At 42.6% G+C, this 19756-nt stretch overlaps 1 protein-coding gene across 1 annotated transcript in view; it reads right to left on the bottom strand.

Moving 5' to 3' along the window:
- The window catches only part of SLC13A1 (solute carrier family 13 member 1), a 92098-nt gene that overhangs the window by 42629 nt on the left and 29713 nt on the right, over window positions 1–19756 (bottom strand). Inside the window, exons 2-4 of the mRNA XM_081928850.1 lie at window positions 11165–11289; window positions 1684–1812; window positions 615–751 (exon numbers count right to left, since the gene is read on the bottom strand). Of these exons, the coding sequence (XP_081784976.1) occupies window positions 615–751; window positions 1684–1812; window positions 11165–11263 (365 nt within the window). The 5' untranslated portion in view covers window positions 11264–11289. The remainder of the gene's footprint in view (window positions 1–614; window positions 752–1683; window positions 1813–11164; window positions 11290–19756) is intronic.

Here is a 19756-nt window from a genome sequence, read left to right as displayed (position 1 = left end):
TAATTATGGCTTCTAAATGGCAGTGGTGTAGCATGGGTTGCTAGTGCCTGGGGCAAGGGTTAGGGTTCCTGTGGTTCCTGTCAGGGCTGGGCAGCAGTGATGGAGGTGGGGAAGGGTCTGCCCAGCAGTGAGAGAAAAGCTGGGGATGGGAGACCAGTGGTGGCCATTTATTTTATTGTTATTGTTTAGTTCATGGAATTTTTACACTACTTGATTGGTTTAAAAAACACACCCTCAAAGCAGTTTATTTTTCTTTTGAAATTTTGCACACACACCCAAAATTTTGCATCTGGGGAAACAGCCCCTCTACTCCTCCCACACACACAAAATATACTTTGTGATACTTTGCACACAAACCCGCCCAACCTGCCCAAAAGTTGCTACTTGAATTGTTGTGCTCCAATCACAATTACATAACTCTGAAAATTCCAACAGGTGAAGCTTCTATTATTGCCAGGGAGCTACAGTGCTGGGGAGAGTAGCATCTGCGGAATTTCTTCTTATTGTGCAGTTTTATAAAGGACAGGTGAAGAAAAAAGCTGGCAAGTCTACTTGCACAACAGAGCCAAAGGGGTTTTCAGTATATCAGTTTCTTTTGTCAGTATGCTACATACCATGCAGGGTTAACACCCACCAGCATCACCATTTTCAAGGCAATTCTCTTGTGCAAATTCCATTTCTCTATTGACGTTGCCAAACAAATCACTCCCGTTAATAGCAGATGAAAATCTTTGAAATAAGCAGATGCCACCTAAAAGCAAAATTCATTTTGTTTAGCTAAATGTGCGCTATTTAGCTACCATGATTCCATCTCAGGAAAATAATGAGCTGTACAATTTGTGGAGGAAAATCGAAACGAATGAAGCCAGCTAGATGTATAAAGAGAAACAACAGGGACTTCAATCCTCACGATTGCTCTTGAAACCAGGAGTTGCTGTTACTAGAGGAATAAAATTAAACTAAAATTAAACATGGGGTGTGTTTCGGGGGGGGCATAGACAGCACCATGCTGAGGAACACCTGGATTCTAGCACCATCTCTCTGTCCCAGCAGCAAACCCAAAATATGGAGTTCAACCACCTCTCCGTATTCTCCAGCTTTGCCCAGTCAAGATGTCTACAAATCTGGTGCAACAGTTGGACTTGGATGGGCCTAATGGGAGTTGGTGGAGGTGGGAGCCAGCTTGGTGATGGGCCATAAGAAACTCAGAAGAATGAGAAGGCAATGAAACCAATTTCTCCAGTGCAGAAAGGGTTCTGCAAAGGAGCAGGCCGTATCCATAAAGGGAGTGGTAGCCAGTGCTTGGAAGAAAGTTGGAAAAGCTGAACTTTTGGCCCAGATTGTATCAGGTTTCAGGGGCAAATGGGATGTGAAATCAAGTTTCAGGTTTCATTACTGTTTTCTCCTGTGTTTCAAAGTGGTAGCAAGAGGCATAGTGGTTGTGATTCCCTTGCTGTACTTCTAGACAGCACCAGTCTCCCCAGCCCACCAGAATGGGCTCAGTAGGGATGCTTTGAATGTGTCCCAGGCCTTGAGGCATTAGGATTTGTATAAATTCACCATTAAAGAAAGCAAATAAAGCAATCAAATGGTTTGATGTTTGGGCCACCAAATATATGGGCAGTTGGAGTAGTGGAAGGGAAAGGAAAGGAACAACAACAAGAACAACAACAGGAAATTTACCTGTTTGGAAGCCATAATTCCGAACAATGGGAACATTAAAGCAGGAAGTAACGCCGAAACGGCCAGGGGTAATGCTTCTGTGAGCCAAAAGATGGCCACCACAAATAACGTGTAGGCACATTCTGCTTCCTAGAATTGAAAAGAGAAAATAGAATGAAAGAAAATCAGATTCAGATTTCTGTAGTACAACATGAGCAATCAGACAGAAAGCATTATAACCCCTGACTGGAAAGGATGATAAGATATAATGGGGAGACTCTCCTCTTCAACTAGAATCCAGAGATTTCCCAAGTCACATTCACAGTGTTGCTGATATAGCAGAAACTTCTGTTCCTTGAGTCATGTTCCAAGAAGGATCACCTGAAGAACGAAATAATAGCTATCTGCCATGGCCATTTGCTTTCAAGGTTCCGGTTTCGATGGTGGACACCTCCAGTTAAAAGGACCAGGTAGCGAAAGACCTCTGCTTGAAAACCAATTAGACAATACTGAGCTAGATAGAGCAATGGAATAAAGTGGATTCCTTTGTTGCCCTCCCGTGAGGTGGAAGACTGTGCTTTGTCCAAAGAGTCTTGGCGCTTTGCCAAAAGCTATATTTCCATTTCCACTCTCCTTCCACCCAACTTTTATGGCCAAAAAAATGTTACTTCAGATTCCTCTGAAGGAACATGGTGGGAAACACAACACCTGCCACCTACCTGAATACCTCAGAACAATAATAGCGAGAAACGGGGGTTGTTTCTCTGTGAGGAGACTGGCGATTCCACTGGTGGGTGAATGTCACAATATTTTGTGAATACACTCATGCATAGCCTTATTTTGAATTAGCAATATTTTCACCCAAAATGAAACATCTACATTTAACTTTAAAACGATATGAAAAGATGTTAGGACATCCCTATTCTCATCAGATAAATTTTGGGATGTCCCTCTTTTCATCAAAAAAAAGTTGGAGGGTATGTTTCCAGTCCAGTTGCTGGTACAGCTGATACAGCTGGAAAAATAATTATTTCCTTCTTTCCCTTTAGAATAGGAATTTTCTACTGAGATTCAGGGACATTGGAACTCGATGATCCCATGCACAGAATCTCATCTAGTGAAAGCCACATCCATGCCAAACACACAAATCTAGAAAAATCTGTGCCAGGTATGAGTTTTCCATTAACATATATATTTCATTAATACCAAATCAGCACATCAATATGAAAGTTACTGATCCTGAACCATCTGTACTCATTTATTTAAGGTGGGGTGTGGAGGACAACCATACAGACTGTCATAGCCATCTCTGGATTAGCGGGACATTTCCCCACATTTTGCGTCAAGATGTTTAAATGAAATGCAGAAGCCAACACAGAGTTAAATGCAAAATTGATTTTGATCATCTGCCAGAGCGGGTGTGTGTGTGTGTGCAGAATCTGGGAATGTGGATTGTTAGAGACCAAGGCTTTCAAAAAGAAAAGAAAAGAAAAGAAAAAGAAAAGGAAGTCAAGATATTTATTAACTGAAATTGAGTCTTGGCCAAACTACGCATCACATTGTGCTTAACGTGCAGTGTTTAGTTAAGTTTTGGTTGATTAAATAACAGGCATGGGGGAAGGTGATTCTACTGTAAACACTTATTTCTTTACTCTTCACCCAGAAAGGAAATTCCCCACAACAATGGCTTAGAATGGAAGGCAAGAGGTGGGGAAGGCACCAAATTTTGGCGTCGTACAAGGGACCGCTGAAATTTGAAAGCCCCCCACTGTACACAGAAGCCCATCTGAGTTCCTTATGCATGGGTAGTTTGGTGACACCCTTTGGGAACCTTTTGGTGACACCCTTTGGGAACTTTTCCCTCAGGCTTCATTCCATTTGTGGCAGGAGAGTAAAGAGATAAGCCTTTGGTTGCCGTAAAAGCGTTATTTGGTTGCCGCAAAGCGTTATTTGTCGGGCTGGAATGGACCCTTGGACTTGGGTCGTGGCTCTTGTTTGCCTAGTTGGAGGAAATGGTGTGTAAGTTTCTGTAGAAACTAGCCGATTATAAGGCAAAATTACATTCCTTGTTCCATACCCTCCAACATTTCTCTGGTGAAAATAGGGACATATCCTGGGCTTCTGACTCTGCCCACCACAGGGATGTGGCCCTGGGAAGGTTACCCAGAAGGGAATGAACATCATTTCCCACCCCTAAACAGCAGCATTTTATTGTGTGGCTGCGTGGTCTGAGACTACTGCTACCCAAGCAAGGCTGCCAAGAAGAAGAAAAAGAAGAAGAACAGGAGGAGGAGGAGGAGTTTGGATTTGATATCCCACTTTATCACTACCCTAAGGAGTCTCAAAGTGGTTAACATTCTCCTTTCCCTTCCTCCCCCACAACAAACACTCTGTGAGGTGAGTGAGGCTGAGAGACTTCAGAGAAGTGTGACTGGCCCAAGGTCACCCAGCAGCTGCATGTGGGGGAGCAGAGACACGAACCCGGTTCACCAGATTATGAGTCTACCACTCTTAACCACTACACCACACTGGCTCTCTCAAGGTCATGTAAGAAGGGTCTGAGGTGCACCGTGGCAGAGCAGCTTTCAAGAGGAGGAATAAAAAGCCACGCTATTTCAGCCAACTTGCTGTGCTGCTGACACATAATCATTGCACACTGTTTTCCCATTTGATTGCTCAACAGAAGTTTCAGACAAAACATCCAGCCAGCACATATATGGCAGTGACAATTTCAGGTTGAGTTTATTTTTACTCAAGCACTGGGGATGCTTAAACCCTACTGTGCTGGATTCATCACAATCTTAAGAACTCCTTAGGGATGCGATTACCTCCCCCAGACATGCTGTGCTCTTATCAAGAATGTATAGCCTCCATGACTTGTCACAGGAAATATTTTGAGGGGCAAACTGTCTTTGTGTATTCCAAATAACTCCTTCTCTCCCCCATCTATTGCATCTGTTTCATTGGAGAAATCCCTCATTTGCATTGTAGGGCAAAGAAGATAGATAGATGATGATGGATGATAGATAGATTAGATAGATGATAGATAGATAGATGATAGATATAGATAGATAGATGATAGATAGATGATAGATAGATAGATGATAGATAGATAGATAGATAGATAGATAGATAGATAGAGATAGATAGATATAGATGATAGATAGATAGATGATAGATAGATAGATAGATAGATGATAGATAGATAGATAGATGATAGATAGATAGATAGATAGATAGATAGATAGATAGATAGATAGATAGATGATAGATAGATAGATGATAGATAGATAGATAGATAGATAGATAGATAGATAGATAGATAAATAGATGATAGATAGATAGAGATAGATGATAGATAGATAGATAGATGATAGAGATAGATAGATAGATGATAGATAGATAGATGATAGATAGATAGATAGATAGATAGATAGATAGATAGATAGATAGAAAGATAGATAGATAGATAGATAGATAGATAGATAGATAGATAGATGATAGATAGATAGATGATAGATAGATAGATAGATAGATAGATAGATAGATAGATAGATGATAGATAGATAGATGATAGATAGATAGATAGATGATAGATAGATGATAGATAGATAGATGATAGATAGATAGATGATAGATAGATAGATAGATAGATAGATAGATAGATAGATAGATGATAGATAGATGATAGATAGATGATAGATAGATAGATAGATGATAGATAGATAGATAGATAGATAGATAGATAGATAGATAGATAGATGATAGATAGATAGATGATAGATAGATAGATGATAGATAGATAGATAGATAGATAGATAGATAGATAGATAGATAGATAGATAGATGATAGATAGATGATAGATAGATGATAGATAGATAGATAGATGATAGATAGATAGATAGATAGATAGATAGATAGATAGATAGATAGATAGATAGATGATAGATAGATAGATGATAGATAGATAGATGATAGATAGATAGATAGATAGATAGATAGATAGATAGATAGATAGATAGATGATAGATAGATAGATAGATGATAGATAGATAGATAGATAGATAGATAGATAGATAGATGATAGATAGATGATAGATCACATCAATTTCTCCACATACCTCAGTAATTGAAACCTTATTAGGACCAACCATAATTGTCATATAATACTGATCAAGCTTTTCCCAGTACCTTTCAACGGGCTTGTTATGCCAAGCAGTGGTGCAGAAGGGAGGAGTAAGAAAGAAACAACAACAACAAAAATGCAGATGGTAAACGTCTTTAAATGATGAACATTTGATATTAAGATATATCTGCTATAGCTCTCTCTCTCTCTTAAGTAAAGGTTAAGAAAAATGCCTCTTCATATGGTTGAAAAGTGCCCTTTTCAGTTCATTCCAATCTAGTGAAAATTATTTTGAAGAAGCTTTGACGTGTGGAAAACTTGCCATATCTTTAATCTTGCTTTTCTCTGCATTTTTCTGACTGTGAAACATTTTGAGTTGTTATTTTACTGATGCGGCAGGTGGAAAGAGGCCCAACAGATCCATCCGATATCAGAGTGCATGGAATGTCTATCACTTCCTCACATTTACAATCTGCATCAACTCTCTGATCGTCATAAAAAAGTAATTCTGTGGACCATTGATGATCCATAATGAACCTTCTGGTGGTCCACAGAACCACAGCAGAAATAATGGAGGAAAATTCTCAAGATCTTTTCGAACTTCTGGTGCAGCTTGAGTCTATGTGCAGGGCAGAAGCAAAGGAGATGCATTGCTATATAGTGTAAAAAGATTGCTAGGTGTATGCACACTCCACATCACAGGTACGTTTGTTCATGAGATACGACAGTTTGGGCCAATTCATTGGCCTTGAATCTTGATTGTGACAAACATAAGGGTAGCCAGCTTCATCACAACTCCATCAGCCCTAGCCAGAATTTTCAGTGGTCAGGGATAACGAAGAGTAGCATTCTAACAACACCTGAGAGGTACTACATTGGCCATCCTTGCATAAATATCTCAAATAATAATAATTATTATTAATAATAATAATTTATTATTTATACCCCACCCATCTGGCTGGGCTTCCCCAGCCACTCTGGGCGGCTTCCAAAAAATATATATTAAAATATTGCAATGCATCAAACATTAAAAGCTTCCCTAAATAGGGCTGCCTTCAGATGTCTTCTAAAAGTCTGGTAGTTGTTGTTTGACATCTGGTGGGAGGGCATTCCACAGGGAGGGTGCCACTACCAAGAAGGCCCTCTGTCTGGTTCCCTGTAACTTGGCTTCTTGCAGTGAGGGAACCGCCAGAAGGCCCTTGCTGCTGGACCTCAGTGTCCGGGTAGAACGATGGGGGTAGAGACGCTCCTTCAGATATACTGGACTGAGGCTGTTTAGGGCTTTAAAGGTCAGCACCAACACTTTGAATTGTGCTCGGAAACGTACTGGGAGCCAATGTAGGTCTTTCAAGACCGGTGTTATATGGTCTCGGTGGCTGCTCCCAGTCACCAGTCTAGCTGCCGCATTCTGGATTAGTTGTAGTTTCCGGGTCACCTTCAAAGGTAGCCCCACATAGAGCGTATTGCAGTAGTCCAAGCGGGAGATAACCAGAGCATGCACCACTCTGGTGAGGCAGTCCGCAGGCAGATAGGGTCTCAGCCTACGTACCAGATGGAGCTGGTAAACAGCTGCCCTGGACACAGATTTGACCTGTGGCTCCATGGACAGCTGTGAGTCCAAAATGACTCCTAGGCTGTGCACCTGGTCCTTCAGGGGCACAGTTACCCCATTCAGGACCAGGGAATCCTCCACACCTGCCCACAAATGTCAGGGTCCTGTCTGACTAGGACCTTGGGGAGACTTCCTCAGAGGAAGAGGCATGGAATCCCACAGAGAACCCCCGGCTGGCAACCTGAAAGAACCTGCTCTTGTCCTATGACAAGTCAAAGAAGCTGGTCTCATAAACCTCTCACCTGGCCCCCAACAACCTCTCTGATCACCGTATGCACTCTACCTTGCCCCCACTATTTCTTGCTGTTCACCAGCTGGACCTCAAGAGCAAAAGCAGCAACAGGCCTGGTGGGTAGTGCAGAGTCAGTGTAGAACCATTCATGTTGCCAAGAGATGTCATCACCAAAGATCTCCTGAAGAAGAAGGGTCCACTTGGGAGAAGTCATAGAACAAGTATGGGGAACCTGTGGCCCTCCAGATGTTTCTGGACTACAAGCACTCATGGTACCCCGCTGATATTGTAAACTCCAGCTCCCATCAGCCTCATGGCTAACGGTCAGAGATGGTGGAAGTTGCTGTCAAAACATGTGGAGGGCATCACAGTGACTAGTCCTGCTCTGCAGTTTAAGAGATTACTGCGTGTTTGGAAACCTCAAAAGTTCATTGATTTAAATCCAGTTTATATGTAGGCCTTCTTCATTTACACCAGGCTTTCCCAAAATTGGGTCTCCAGCTGTTTTTGGACTAAAATTCCCATCATCCCTGACCGCTAGTCCTGCGAGCTAGGAGTGATGGGAGTTGTAGTCCAAAAACAGCTGGAGACCCACATTTGGGAAACTATGATTTACACCCACAGTCACCTGGGAGCTTCTTCTTCAAGCTGGGTTCATAATTGGTTGTGGCCTGCAGCCTCATGGCTTGCAACATTTTCTATCTGATCATCGCCCTTCTAATGATGTATCTTTCCAATCCAATCATCACCTGGCTTCCAAGAGCTGTTTAACATCCTGGGAAACTGATTTCTCTGCAGCTGTGTGGCATGAGTGTGATGGAGCAATAGCTTGGGACGGACAGCTCTGCCTACTTTTTAATGTTCTGAGTCATCCAGAATAGATTTTGCCATGGAGTAATAACCATGGAAGACGTTATTACCCAGCTCGAGCTAACATTAAAGTCATAAGCCAACTGCAAGCAAGGCAAAGCCGAGACACATTATATACATATTAAAGGTTCTGTAGCCAGTCTCTCTTCACCATTTGAAGAATGCCTCAAAGGATCATATTCCACATATCCTATGGTGGTGGGAAGTTTAGCACCGGGATTAGTCATTAAAATAACTGATTGAGCAAAGTTAGTTCTCTGTGCCTGAAACTATATTATCCATCTCTTAGGCAGGGCTACGTTTCAACAAGGCTGTAAACAAGAGAAATTTATTCACCTCTAACTTTTATTGCTTGTGATTTATTTCATCAAATCTTTTCATATTCAACCGCATTCTCACACAGTTACATAGCCAAAGAAGAAAAAGGAGAACACAGAAAGGCCATCTGTGAACTTATCTCAAATATTGTCCTAGATGTGAAGTCAAAGTCAGCTATAGCCATGCTGTGAGATGCTGGAGTCTCACAGGTTTCAAAATCATTCCCTTTCCTTTGTAATCATTCACACATAATTCTAGCGAGGGGCCAAACAGTGACCAGCCCTGAAATCTGCTACACACTTTTGTGTGTTGAGTTGTAAGGCAACGGCACTGGGATTCTATGAACCATAACTTTGCTGTACTGTAAAGTAATGCTAAGGGTGAATTTGCTTGAACGTCGTCCATTTTACAAATCTCCTCATTCATTTCCCCTGCGCTCTGCCACAATCAGAAACAGAGTGGGGAAAACTTTCCAATGGACAAGAATGGGCAGTGTTCTGCTCATGGTAGGCCCCTTTAATAGAAACTCGCTCTCTGGCTCTCTCTGTTCCTCCATCACATGGTGCAAGGATTAGAATATCCATCCCATTTCTCCTGTCGCATTCCTGGTTGTCCTCCATGACTTGGGAGGTGACCATCTGTAGCAGGGAGCTTGCGCTACTTGTGTAGGTTCCCCTGTGCATTTAAGAACCCCGATTTTCATTCGCCATGTTGTACGTAAATACCTGCCAATTTCCATCTTTTGGGTAACCTAAAAAGACCCAAACGTTTTAACTCCAGCCTAGGTGTGGCTGCCATTTATAAGCATCCATGCTTAGCCTGTCAACAGCATCTAAGTCATATTTTCTTTCGACTTAAGATGATTTCAATCAGTGGCTGGAGACACAAACAACGTAACAACACCAGTTTTCCCCAAATATAGAATTGGATTCTCTGCTTCACACAGATTTAGATGTGCATTATCATGTTAAAGCAGGATGTGTGTTGATTTTTGAAGTATGCTGGTTCTGTGTATAGATCAGCATACGTGCTGCTGGACAACTATCACATACCTTTAAAAATAAATATTGCTTTCCAGTGGTGTGTATCTTAGTGCCAGACAATACATATCACATACTGATGCTGGAGGACATGTATCTATCTATAAGTGGTGTGAGCTACAACAGAGGATGGAATCAATTGGATGTCATAGGTTCATCTTTGAATCTGCATAGATTCTATTATTCTCTGTTCTGAAAAGAAATACTTCCTTTGAACATGACCTTGAATGAGGACAAGAAACCACACAATAGTAACAAGAGTTTTGTTTCCTCCCTAAATGAGGGGCGGGGAGTGGGGGGGGGCACAATTCTGTGTATTTGTAGGCAGAGTAGCTCTGTGAAAGTACACTGACATCAAAATTGGCACCATTTCTGAAGAAGATGAAAGGCGGCAGATCCATTGAAATCAACGAGAGTTTTCCCTTTGCCTTTTGTGGAGTCAATACTTCACCTATTAATACCATTAACTTCTGACATATGTCTTGATGAGGCAGCAAGATAAAAGGCCATGTTTCTCCGGTGACAAAGAAATAATGAATTTCTGCTCACTTTGGCCTTCTGTGATTAGTCAACACGAAGGCCTTTAATGTGAAATACTGAATTTACGTGCAAGTACGGGATCCTTTATTAAAACGCACGAAAGATTCATGACTAGTTGCTGTGTGGAAGCTGCCACACACATTGATCTTAATCTGTTGGCAGCACAACTGTCATGTGCCCCTCACAATTTTTTAAACTGGTATGACACCGGTTTAAATGTATAATGCAGAGCAATGGAGCAAATGATAGCAAGAACGTAACTGATCATCAGCCTATCAATTATTTCATTCCATTCAGCTGGGAATGTTGACATTCCCTCTCTTGTTCCAGTTCTCCAAATACTGCAGCAAGTAACTGTCATTACTGAAATTATATCTCCCATAAAGCTAGCCACAGATTCTCCCTCTCAAATTAAAAAGGCAATTAAAAGATAGATCTTCTTGACACCTTGTACATATCTATAATGACAAAGCACACTAAAGCTATACTCCTGACAGTGCCCAGGGTTTGGTACGGAAGTGAAATATTTAAAATATTTAAAACTGTCTGGGTGACAGCCTATCCATTTTATCTGCTAAGAACACACCAGGAAGACTTTGCGGAAGATTCTCTGTGATTTTTTTAATCACTTTCAATCTGTATCGCGCAGCAGAGTTTTGTGAAGAGACCAATCTGAAGGAAAAAATAACTGAGAGGAAGATGAAACATTTTAGTTAGGCTTTGGGAACATAAAAATGTAGGGCAGCAGTTATTATTCACTTACTTTGGTTCTGATGACGAGAGGCAATGGGAGAAGCAGGAGGGGAGTGAAGAAGATGAGGAGAAAACGTCGGTAGACCAAGAGTGTTTTGATGACCTTCATTGCGGTGGGCTGCAGGCTCTTCTTTTCTGTGGAAACCATAAACCAAAAGGGAAAAGAGAGATCGAACCTTAAGTAGAAGTGTCTGATTAATATTTCTCCAAACTATCACCTTTAGCCTTTGCAACAGAGCCTTCAGTCAAGCCAAGTTAAAAATAAATATAGCTCTTGATTGTTTTAGTGTCTTACCATTAGATAAGAGGTGCCTATCCCAGTGAAGATATGAAATACTTTCTATCCGGACTGCACTCTTTTTTATTCTTCCGTTATACCAGGAGGAGATCTAGGAACCCACCCAGGCCCTGTTGAGAAGCCTTCTTCTTCACCTGCCCTTTCATGAAGCCTGAAGACAAGCTGGGTGGGGCGTGTGTTGCGTGTCGAGGTCCTCAAGCCACCCCCCAAATAACTCACAACGCACACTTAATTTTTGTTTAAGGCTTTTGGCATAATTTTGGCCACAACTTTATTTAAATACAAAACCGTGAGTGGTTGTTTAGGCATTGGTTAAGACTATCTGTCCCCCCACCTGGGGACAGAACTGACTTCCGGGCACCACCGAAAGACAGTGCAGGGGAAAGCAAGTCAGGGAGAAATGGAGCTGAGTCACCAATGCCTAATCACAACCTTACAAGTTGTGAAGATTTGCTACGCAGTAGGCTACGCAGTAGGCAAAAACCAAATGGCCCAGCCAATCAGCCAGATGGACAAAATTCCTACCAGGCCCCTGCCCCAATGGCAGATGACCCCATGACAGGCATAGCAAGGTCAATGCAACAACCCCTTACTCAAGGGCGGGTGGGCGGGTTTTCCGTTGCACGCAGCAAAGAGAAAGCTCCAGGCTGCGTGCAGAGTATTTAAACATTTTACCCCTCCCACCAAAATTGCAACATAACTTTTACCCCAGCAACCCAGTGAACCAATCACTGCCCCAGGCCATCTTTAGAGATCCTGCCTGGTAACAGAGGAGTGGCTCAGCAGACCCCACCGCAACACGTGCTCTCCATGAAGGAGAACACGCTTTCTCTGAGTCCTGAGACTTCGTGAGGGGGTTGTTCACGTTTCAAAGCTACTTTGGTTAAATTCAGAAGTACAGTGGAAATTGAACTGAAATGTAAATGTTCAGAACTCTTGCTTCGTACTCTTATAGCACCATACCGGTGTTCCTCCTTACTTGTGAGCAGTGAGAAAGGGATAATTTAAGCTCAGTGTTCTTGGATGCCTCTGAACCACAACAGTGTTGTGACCTGTGCCGGAGTGCAGTCACAGCACCTCTCAGGTGGGCGCCATTACAGGCCAGAGTTCCTCCTGCCCGCTTCTTGCCTTTATGTACTTCTGAGAAGCGCAAAATGAACATTTCAAGTCAAAACAGAAACTGGCCGGTGTGTGCGATTCTGCACTTTTTTTATCTATGAAAAATAATAATGTGGCAGTCTTTAGCTGCTTCCCATGTCTATATGTGTTTTCTCACCCTGCTGCCTGTTGACAGTTCCCATTTTTAACTCTAGCCTGGGGAGTGCAGAGTTCAGCTGTCTGAGTAATGTATGAAGCATGCTATGATGGCAGAAATGCTGAGTCAATCAAAATATCCCCATGATGTGCAGGAATTGTCTTGCTATGATGAAAGAATAGGGCTGGCATCAGCACCCAGAGCCTCCTGGAGGTGCAGCCCCATTATTCTGCCCTCTTCCTGCAGCCGAATTGAGTCACATTTCCCACAACACGCTCAACTTCTTAGGAGTTGCCAGGAAATCAAACGGTGGCTAAACCCAGGTACCCAACACTGCTTGGAATACTGTCACTGCAGCCAGGAATGTTCCTGCTCACCCTGCTTGGCAGGGGGTTGGACTCGATGGCCCTTGTGGTCTCTTCCAACTGTATGATTCTATGATTCTACCACAGCCAACTGACAGAAGAGGCGGAGAGGGAGACATTGCTTAAGACCCCCTCAGACCTGGAGCCAGGCTATGAAACTGGACCCACTAACCCAGGGTTTCCCAAACTTGGGTCTCCAGCTGCTTTTGGACTACAACTCCCATCATCCCTAGCTGCCAGGACCCATGGTCAGGAGTGTTGGGAGCTGTAGTCCACAAACAACTGGAGGCCCAAGTTTGGGAAACCCTGGGCTAATCTGTGGTCCTCCAGATGTTGTTGTACTCAACCAGTATGGCCAATGGTCAGAGATGATGGGAGTCGTAGTTTAGGGACTCAGACAACACAAACTTGTGGCATGGGCCCCTTCCACACATATATCGCAATCCCATCCCAATGCAGAAATTCTCTGCAGTCATGGAAGGCAACTTTCTGTTCTAATTCTGAAATGGCATTTTTTACATTTCTGAAACAACGCCATGGCATGCTCTGAGGGGTTTTTTCCTACCATGCCCCAAGAAACACACACATGCACTCCATTGCACTTGACCCAGAAGGCCACAGCCCACTTCGTATTTATGTTTGATCCAGCCTGAAGAAGAGTCTGACAAAGTTTTTGGACATGCCTTAATAAGGAGTGGGGAACATTTGGTCCTGCAGATGCCGCTGAACTATAACTCTCATCAGTCCCATGAAGCATGGCATCTGTGCAATTAATTATTATATCGGGTTTCAATCCTTGAAACGCTTCACGCTTTGCAGTTTTTAAATGTGGGAGTCATGTAGATTTGTTGCGTATGTACCTTGTTCAACAACTAGAAAAAGAAAAAGAAACTGCAGAAACCATCCCTGGCAAGTACCCCAAACTAATGGAGATGCCAGTCAGCTGATTTCAGTTTCCTCATCTTGCTAGTCCACTCTCCCCACCCTCAGTCATACATTGCAGATTTCCTCATCTTGCTAGTCCACTGAAGAATCAGTTGTGCTTCAGTCATCAAACTTTGGATTGGCCTGCCAGCTGATCCAGATTTTAATTACCCTGCAAACATGCAACCTCACTGACCCACGACTATTTGCCAACCATAGCCGCTGATGTAATTTTCTTTTGTACTGCTGAACTTCTCGTGCTCCTCTGAAGACAATGTACTGCAGTGTGTACAAAAAGCAGTGGGAAGTGAAAAAGTAAATTAATCTGATTAAGTGCCCATTTCAGCCAGGGTAGCCATTTCCTTGTGCTGCAGTAGTTTGCAGTGACCCAGACAAGTGTGAGGCTAATAGGATTAGCATCTTAACCTGACCAGTCTTGCTCAGGACAGATCATACAAGTGGTCTTTCGGATGATTTCAGATTTCAACGTAAGAACATAAGTGCCCGGACACTGAGGTCCAGTGCCGAGGGCCTTCTGGCAGTTCCCTCGCTGCGAGAAGCCAAGTTACAGGGAACCAGGCAGAGGGCCTTCTCGGTAGTGGCACCCACCCTATGGAACGCCCTCCCACCAGATGTCAAAGAAATAAACATCTACCAGATTTTTAGAAGACATCTGAAGGCAGCCCTGTTTAGGGAAGCTTTTAACGTTTAATAGGTTGTTGTATTTTAATATTCCATTGGAAGCCGCTCAGAGTGGCTGGAGAAACCCAGCCAGATGGGTGGGGTATAAATAAATGTATTATTATTATTATTATTATTATTATTATTATTACCTGCTGGATCAGGCCAATGGTCCTTCTAGTCCAGCATCTGGTTCTCACAGTGACTACATGAAACCCACATGCAGGACCTGAGCACAAGAGAACCCTCCCAACAACTGATATTCAGACACATACTGCCAACTTCCGTGATCCCCAGCCAGAAAGGTCATGGGCCAAGGATGTTGCAAGTTTTAGTCTAACAATATTGGGGGTGGACAGGTTCTTTTATTCTCCAGTGTATTAAGGGCTCTGAACGATGCCACAAGCATCAATAACCCAAAGTCCCTTCCTCATGTTGTACCATTCTGGGCGAATCTACACTAGCTGTTTTACACAGTCATGCAGTTCCTTCAACATGCATCCAAGCCACAATGTTTTCACTGTATATATGGTGGGTCTACACTCATGGTTTTTAACGTTAAGGAGGGGTTAAGGAATGGTTTTGCTAATGTGCATGGACACATGACGCCCTTCTTTTTAGGTGCACAATACGTTATTACCTTGCCTTTTTATTGTTTAATGCTTAATAAATTTAATGCTTAATGACTGATGTTTTAATGCAGCCTTTCTCAACCTGTGGGTCCCCAAATGTTGTTGGACTACAACTCCCATCACCCCTAGCTAGCAAGGCCAGAGCTCAGGGCTGACGGGAGTTGTAGTCCAACAACATCTGGGGACCCACAGGGTGAGAACCACTGTTTTAATGTATTTTTAATCTCCTGTTGGAAGCCACCCAGAGTGGCTGGGGGAAGTAATAAGTTGTTGTTGTTGTTGTTGTTGTTTTATGCAGCTATATTGGTGAAACACTGCTCATATGTCCCTATGTAGTGTTTTACCTTTCTTTACTGCATTCAAACTCTGACCCCTCTCCTGTGGTATTTGAACATGGAGGGAGGATTAAAATGTAACATCAGAGGGTGGAGCAGAGCAACCAGTGACCAGCAGCAGGGAAAGAAACATTGTTTTGGGAAATGGGATGGCCAGGTATTACTTACATTTGATGGGAGGGAAAAGGTAAAAAACATTTTAATTATCAAGTATGCCCTGTGATGTTTTAGAACAACATATCTCATATTATTCTAATAATGGGAATGACCGCTCCCCATATTAAACGAGGGAGGCCTTTTGCCTGGTCGCGCACAGCCCCCTGGACCCTATGCGGCACCATTAGCACAGACTTGGCTTCGCCTTCCCCAGGTGGGATACCTGGAGGTCTCTGCCTACCTCAGCCAGTTGCCCAATCCCGCCTGGGGAGGCGTTGCCAAGGTGATCAGGGCAGGTAGGGGGAGGGACCACCCTGCCCACACTATAGGGGGAGAATCTTAGCTGGGTACATTTGACGGGAGGGAAAAGGTAAAAGACATTTTATTTAACAAGTATGCCCTGTGATGTTTTAGAACAACATATCTAATAATATTCTAGTAATGGGAAATAGCGTTAAACAGGTCAGCGTAGATCCAGCCATTGCTGGCAGTATTTAAACACCATTCCCTCAGTTTTGGTGTGAACCGAAAAACACCTACAGTCACTTTTCATGTTACGCTCTCCCAGCCCACAGCTGTAATGAATTTGCTTCCCCAAACTCTCTCTGCAAACCAGGATGTCAAACATTCGCCAGATGTTCTCTGCATCTTCAAACATTTGCAGGATATTCCCTGAATATTTCATAGCAATAGCACATCTGATGATATTTCAGTTTGTTGTTTGACTTTGATACTTGACAATATTTAACATCCCCTGATCATATTGTAGCGGGTGAAGCTGGCACTCCAAGTTTTACACGTTTGCTGTCAATCGATCCGCTGCCAACACTTGCGCAGCAGTTTTGTCAATTTATCATCTACCCTTTTTCTGCTGGTGTAGCTAGCACTGAGCCATAAGAACATAGCCAGCAGGGTTAGTTGCCACTGCCTGCCTGTCCTCCCATGAATTTGTCTAATCCTTTCTAAAGTCATCCAGGTTGATAGCCATCACTACTAGTTATATTTGCCTGAATTGGTCACTTGATTCCCAGATCTTTCATCTCTATGGATAAATTCAAAAGTGTTTAAGATTCCTATCAAAATAAAATTAGTTGTTTTATGTGAGAGATATTTAAGGCAGCTCCTCCAAGTGTCCCTATTTTCCAGGGACAGTCCTGGATTTACAGAAGCCGTCCCGGTTTCTGATTTGATCCCGGGATGTCCTGCTTGTTCTTAGAGTGTCCCTATTTTTGCCAGAGAAATGTTGGAGGGTGTGGAATAGGGCATCCCTGTTTTCATTGGAGAAATGTCGTAGGGGAGGTCTCTATTTTCATTGGAGAAATACGGGAGGGTATGTCAACATTACTCCAGCACTGAACTTGAGTGGCCTGTGCCAGTCACTATGAGATGAAAGCCAGCGTCATACAAGGCACAACATACCAGGGGAACCCTCAGTTATGAAGAAGTAGATAAAATTCAAGCCACCATAAGTGGCCAAATACACACACACACAAGATAGAAAGTGACTGCCCTTGTAGAACTTTGGCTACCTGAGACCAGAGCAGATTCCGCAGTTCAGAGAATTATGGGGAAATCTTCCTTGCTGCTACCCAACCTCAAACACCCTTACAACATGGGGGGATGATTCCCTGCTTTGTGAAGGTATCTGAACCTGAGCACCAGGTCAAGCAGATACTCCTGCTCTCTTACTGGCACAGAGGAAACTCTTTGAATCCTTCCTTGTTCAGAGGTACACTGCAACACTTTGTTGCATGTCTTACTGGTATCTTCTAATTAATGTGGGTGGTGGTTGTGCCATCGGCAGCAAACATGTCTTTTGCCCAAGGCTTCTGCCATGGTGATGTGGGATCTCTATGCAACATTTTGGCTCTTCCTATATTATCACTCATAGCTGTAACTCATAGCTTTGACTACCATCAGAATATCTGAAGAAGGTGAAAGAGAAAGTATTTTGCAATGAGAATTTCCGATTTATGTTTTCTTAGTCATGGTAATAGATGCATGTGCTTAGTGATTATCTGCATCCCTCTAAAGGAAATATCTCTAGTGTGCTGGTTGAAAAATTATATACTCATGTACATATGTACATAGAATTACACTAAAAGAATGGCTTTGCTTAACAAAGTTACTTTGGGAAATCACACTTAATTCAGACATAAAGACAAGCCATGATTCACTATTCTAAGAATGATTAGTAGCAAGGCTAGAGCTCAAATAATTCATTCTTCCTCTTTCCCTTCCTTCATGTTTGAGTGATTAGTTCGCCTCCTAATTTGCCATTTCATCAGAGTGCCGGAAACTGTGGTTTGTGCTAACCTTTGGTCACCCTCAAGCTAGGAGTCAAATCAGGATCAAAACATGGTTTGCAATCTGGTTTTGAAGGCAAACTATGGAAAAGTTAGTGGAAACCATAGTTTGTCACTTTGAACAAAATAGCAGTCTACCAGAAACAAGAACCAAAAGCTTCTAAACTCCTCCCCTTATGTTCAAAGAAAGGCAGAATGGAAGGAGGAAGTGTTTGTTCTTGTAACAGTATTTTTTCCTTGTAACAATTTGTTGCTACATGGTTTGTTGTTGCATTAGTCTCCCAGTGCTAAACCTGTACAGTAATGTGCTTCGGGATGTGGGAATGAAAATCACAGCATATCATTCATAGAACATTTCCGTTCTTGGAATAGGCCAACCCAAGCAGCCAACTATAGCAGAATGTAGGAAAATAAAGAGATTGTTGCCTTCAAAATATTTTTTTAGAGGATCACAATTCTGTGGCTAGTATAAATTGTCAACAGGTAATGAAAATGTCTAGACTAAACTATGCACTTCCCCATCCCCCAGATTATAAAATGGTTTCTAAAGTTAGATTCCTATTAGCCTGGTGATATGAAAAATCTAATGGGCTGTCTGTACCAATTTGAGCTATTGTGCAAACAAGTTGGCACCAAAGAGGGGGGAAATCTTGCTTATGCAAAGCAGAGACTGTAACCTAGATCACACTGCTCTTTTCTCTCTCCAGAGCTGTTTTACTTGCTGTCACAATGAATGAACTCAGCAATGTATTGTGTAACAGGTTTCTCTGTATAATTTTGATATAGCAGCATTAATTTTGGAGTGTCAAAACAGAATAGAAAATGAATGGGTTCCTTTTGCCAATGCTTCAGTTCTTGGAAACCTAGAGAGGACTCTTTTATTAGATAGTAATTTGCAATCATGGGGAATGAAAACAAAGAATCTAAAGCAGGGGGTGTACAAAAAGCTTGTGCATGAAGATTTCAGGCATCTGCACAAACTTTTAGTGGCCTGGAAGTGCAGTGAAATTGTTCCTGGGTGAGCAGATAGACCTTCAGAGAATTCAGGGGAGATGGATTTGGACTGCAAGCCCTGTTCCTATTTCCAAGATATGAAACTGAGTCTTTTCAAATAAAACTGTACAAGCAATGAGAGATACTGATTTTTCTATAGTTCCTGAACTATGCACAGGAACTTGCATGCATGTAGCTCTGCTGAGACTTTCAGGCGAATGATTGGGAGTCATTCCTGAGACATTCCTGGAATAGCATTCCCTATATCTCTGCACAATCTAGCATTGTGCTTGCACATTAATGAAACTCACATTTGCTCAAGTGTAGCCTTGCACAATGCAGCTTCTCCCTCTGTAGAGATATACACAGAGATAGCTATAGGTTCGTGGGCGACATCACAGAACAGACAGGGAATACAGGTTTTCTGGCTGACTTCCTGCTCATCTTCTTGAGCGAGTCATTAATAGGCTCAGCTTCCCCGTGCTTTCAGAGGAATTATTTATACAGGTTCCTTGCACAGATAATTCCACTGAAACGGTGAGGAGCCCTGTGGTAATAATAGTGATGAGCCAAACTGAAGCCCAGATGCACAAATATATTTTTGCCTTCTACCTTTTGCTCTTAGAAGGTGCAAAGAGCCACGTTCCGTAGAATGGA

The sequence above is a fragment of the Podarcis melisellensis genome (genome assembly GCF_964234715.1).
Source record: "Podarcis melisellensis genome assembly, chromosome: 10".
Taxonomy (NCBI): Eukaryota; Metazoa; Chordata; class Lepidosauria; order Squamata; family Lacertidae; genus Podarcis; species Podarcis melisellensis.
This window is presented reverse-complemented; position numbering and strand designations above follow the sequence as displayed.